The sequence below is a fragment of the Takifugu flavidus genome, chromosome 5, assembly GCF_003711565.1.
Source record: "Takifugu flavidus isolate HTHZ2018 chromosome 5, ASM371156v2, whole genome shotgun sequence".
NCBI lineage: Eukaryota > Metazoa > Chordata > Actinopteri > Tetraodontiformes > Tetraodontidae > Takifugu > Takifugu flavidus.
In genome coordinates this window covers 5,600,501-5,602,330 of record NC_079524.1, presented here as the reverse complement: position 1 = coordinate 5,602,330, position 1,830 = coordinate 5,600,501, and the positions used below count along the sequence as shown (strand labels likewise).

The following is a 1,830-nucleotide window of genomic DNA, read 5'->3' as shown; positions in this document are numbered from 1 at the left end:
CTTATTTGGTCATGGAATAGTGTGTGTATGTGTGTGTGTGTATTCTACACATTACTTATTGAGGACTACTCATTTTGCCAGCCTAATGAGGACATTTAGTCCTCATAACTTTAATTGTCTGAGGGTTCCCACCTGTTCTCAAGGTGCAGATGGTGGTGAGGTGATTAGTTCGGATGGTTGGGACTGGGAGCTGCAACTGGGATGTATGAAAATATCCAGTCATCAAGAAACTCCCATCGTGACTCCACCTGTTACCGCTGAACCTGTTTAACTGATGGAACGGGAGGCTCAGGTTATCCCACAGTCCTGTGTTGCCGCCGTTCAAACACCAACATAAATATCCTCAAAGATACTGAGGACGTTCTGGTGCTTCGTGTCTAAACATTTCCTCTTTTGGCGTCTATTATCGAGAAACGTGAGCAATCCCCTCAAGAAAGTGACGCCTTCCCAACACCTGCGGTGCAACCAGAGATGAAGCAACCTCTTCCAGCTAAACGGGAGGTATCGGAGTGGCTCCGTGCGTGGGCTCCTGAAAAAAGAAATCACAACTCAAAGCGGCTGCTGGGTTAATAACGAGCGCACGCCGCCTCCACCGGACCGCTGGCCTTGTCTGTGCATGCACAACCTTGGCAGGGGGAGAGGAAGTGATGCACACGGAGGCTGCTTGGAAGGAAATGCTTCCTGGATCATTGATTGGCTATTGGACTCCTTTCAGCGGCCGGGTGCCGTCATATAAACCCAAACGCAGGAATCATCGACAGGAGCCAAGAGGAACCGGGACGAGATGTTTCCACTGGGACAGACGCATCTGGGGAGGGGTACGTGTCCACTGCTCTGAGATTTGCTCTGTGAAGGATGACGGTTTTAACCCCTGACGTTCTCCCCTCAGTCCTCCTGCCGCTGCTGGCGACGCTGCACCTGAGCGCGGCGTCCACGGGCGCCGTGGCGACCACGGCCGCTCCGGGCGGGTCCAACGCAACTCTGACGGGCAACTGTGAGCGGACAGACCGATCGACCGTCTCCTGTTTGTGTTGCAGCTGAGACTAAAGGGAGTTTCCCCCTTTTCCCCAACAGACAGTGTGGAGGGAGCAAAGGTCGTGCACCCGTACACGCCCTGCGGCAGTGATTACGCGCACTACTGCGGCAACGGGGGACAGTGCATATTCCCCCAGGACACCGACAAGCCCTCCTGCATGTAAGCACACACACACACACACACACACACAAGCACAGGTTGAGAAAAACTTCACCGCCGACATGTTCGTGCTCATCTCAGGAATGTGCTCTCGTGCCCCCCCCCCCCCCCCCTTCCCACCTTCCCCCCTCTGTCCCGCAGCTGCACATCCTCCTTCAAGGGGAAGCGTTGCCTTCTTGCCGTCTTCAGCGATCACAGCCGCGCTCTACCCGAGCTGGAGCAGCTGGTGGCCATCTGCATCGGGTTGGCCATGGTCGTCGTCACCCTGGTCGTCGTCGCCTGCTGCGTCCTGAGGAAGAGGTGAGTGTCCACGCGGCCGGAAGATGGCGGAGAGGAAGGTGGAAGCCCCTCCCACGGATGGAGAGCAGAGTTCCACAGGCTTCAGGTTCACGTGAATGAAGGAAATAGAATAAAACAGAATGATTTTTTCCTCCTCAGGTGTATGAAATCAGCTCTTCTTGTTAAATTGGCGCCTGAGTCATCGGTGTGAATCCTCATCATCATCATCATCATCATCATCATCATCATCATCATCATCATCCTCTTCTTCTATTTATCTCATCCTTAAATTATTCAGTGTTCTGTGTATTTATTATGTTTTTCTAATAAAACTATTGAACTGCATCCATGTCTCA

General features: G+C 53.0%; 1 protein-coding gene across 1 annotated transcript; it reads left to right on the top strand.

Annotated features, from left to right (window-relative positions):
* The first annotated feature begins 398 nt into the window (after positions 1 to 398).
* LOC130525837 (epigen-like) lies at positions 399 to 1,819 on the top strand. The gene is made up of 5 exons (XM_057033055.1): positions 399 to 818; positions 890 to 994; positions 1,075 to 1,195; positions 1,337 to 1,495; positions 1,634 to 1,819. The coding sequence occupies exons 1-5, from the start codon at positions 785 to 787 to the stop codon at positions 1,683 to 1,685; spliced, it is 471 nt and encodes a 156-aa protein (XP_056889035.1). The 5' UTR covers positions 399 to 784; the 3' UTR covers positions 1,686 to 1,819.
* Positions 1,820 to 1,830: the final 11 nt, after the last annotated feature.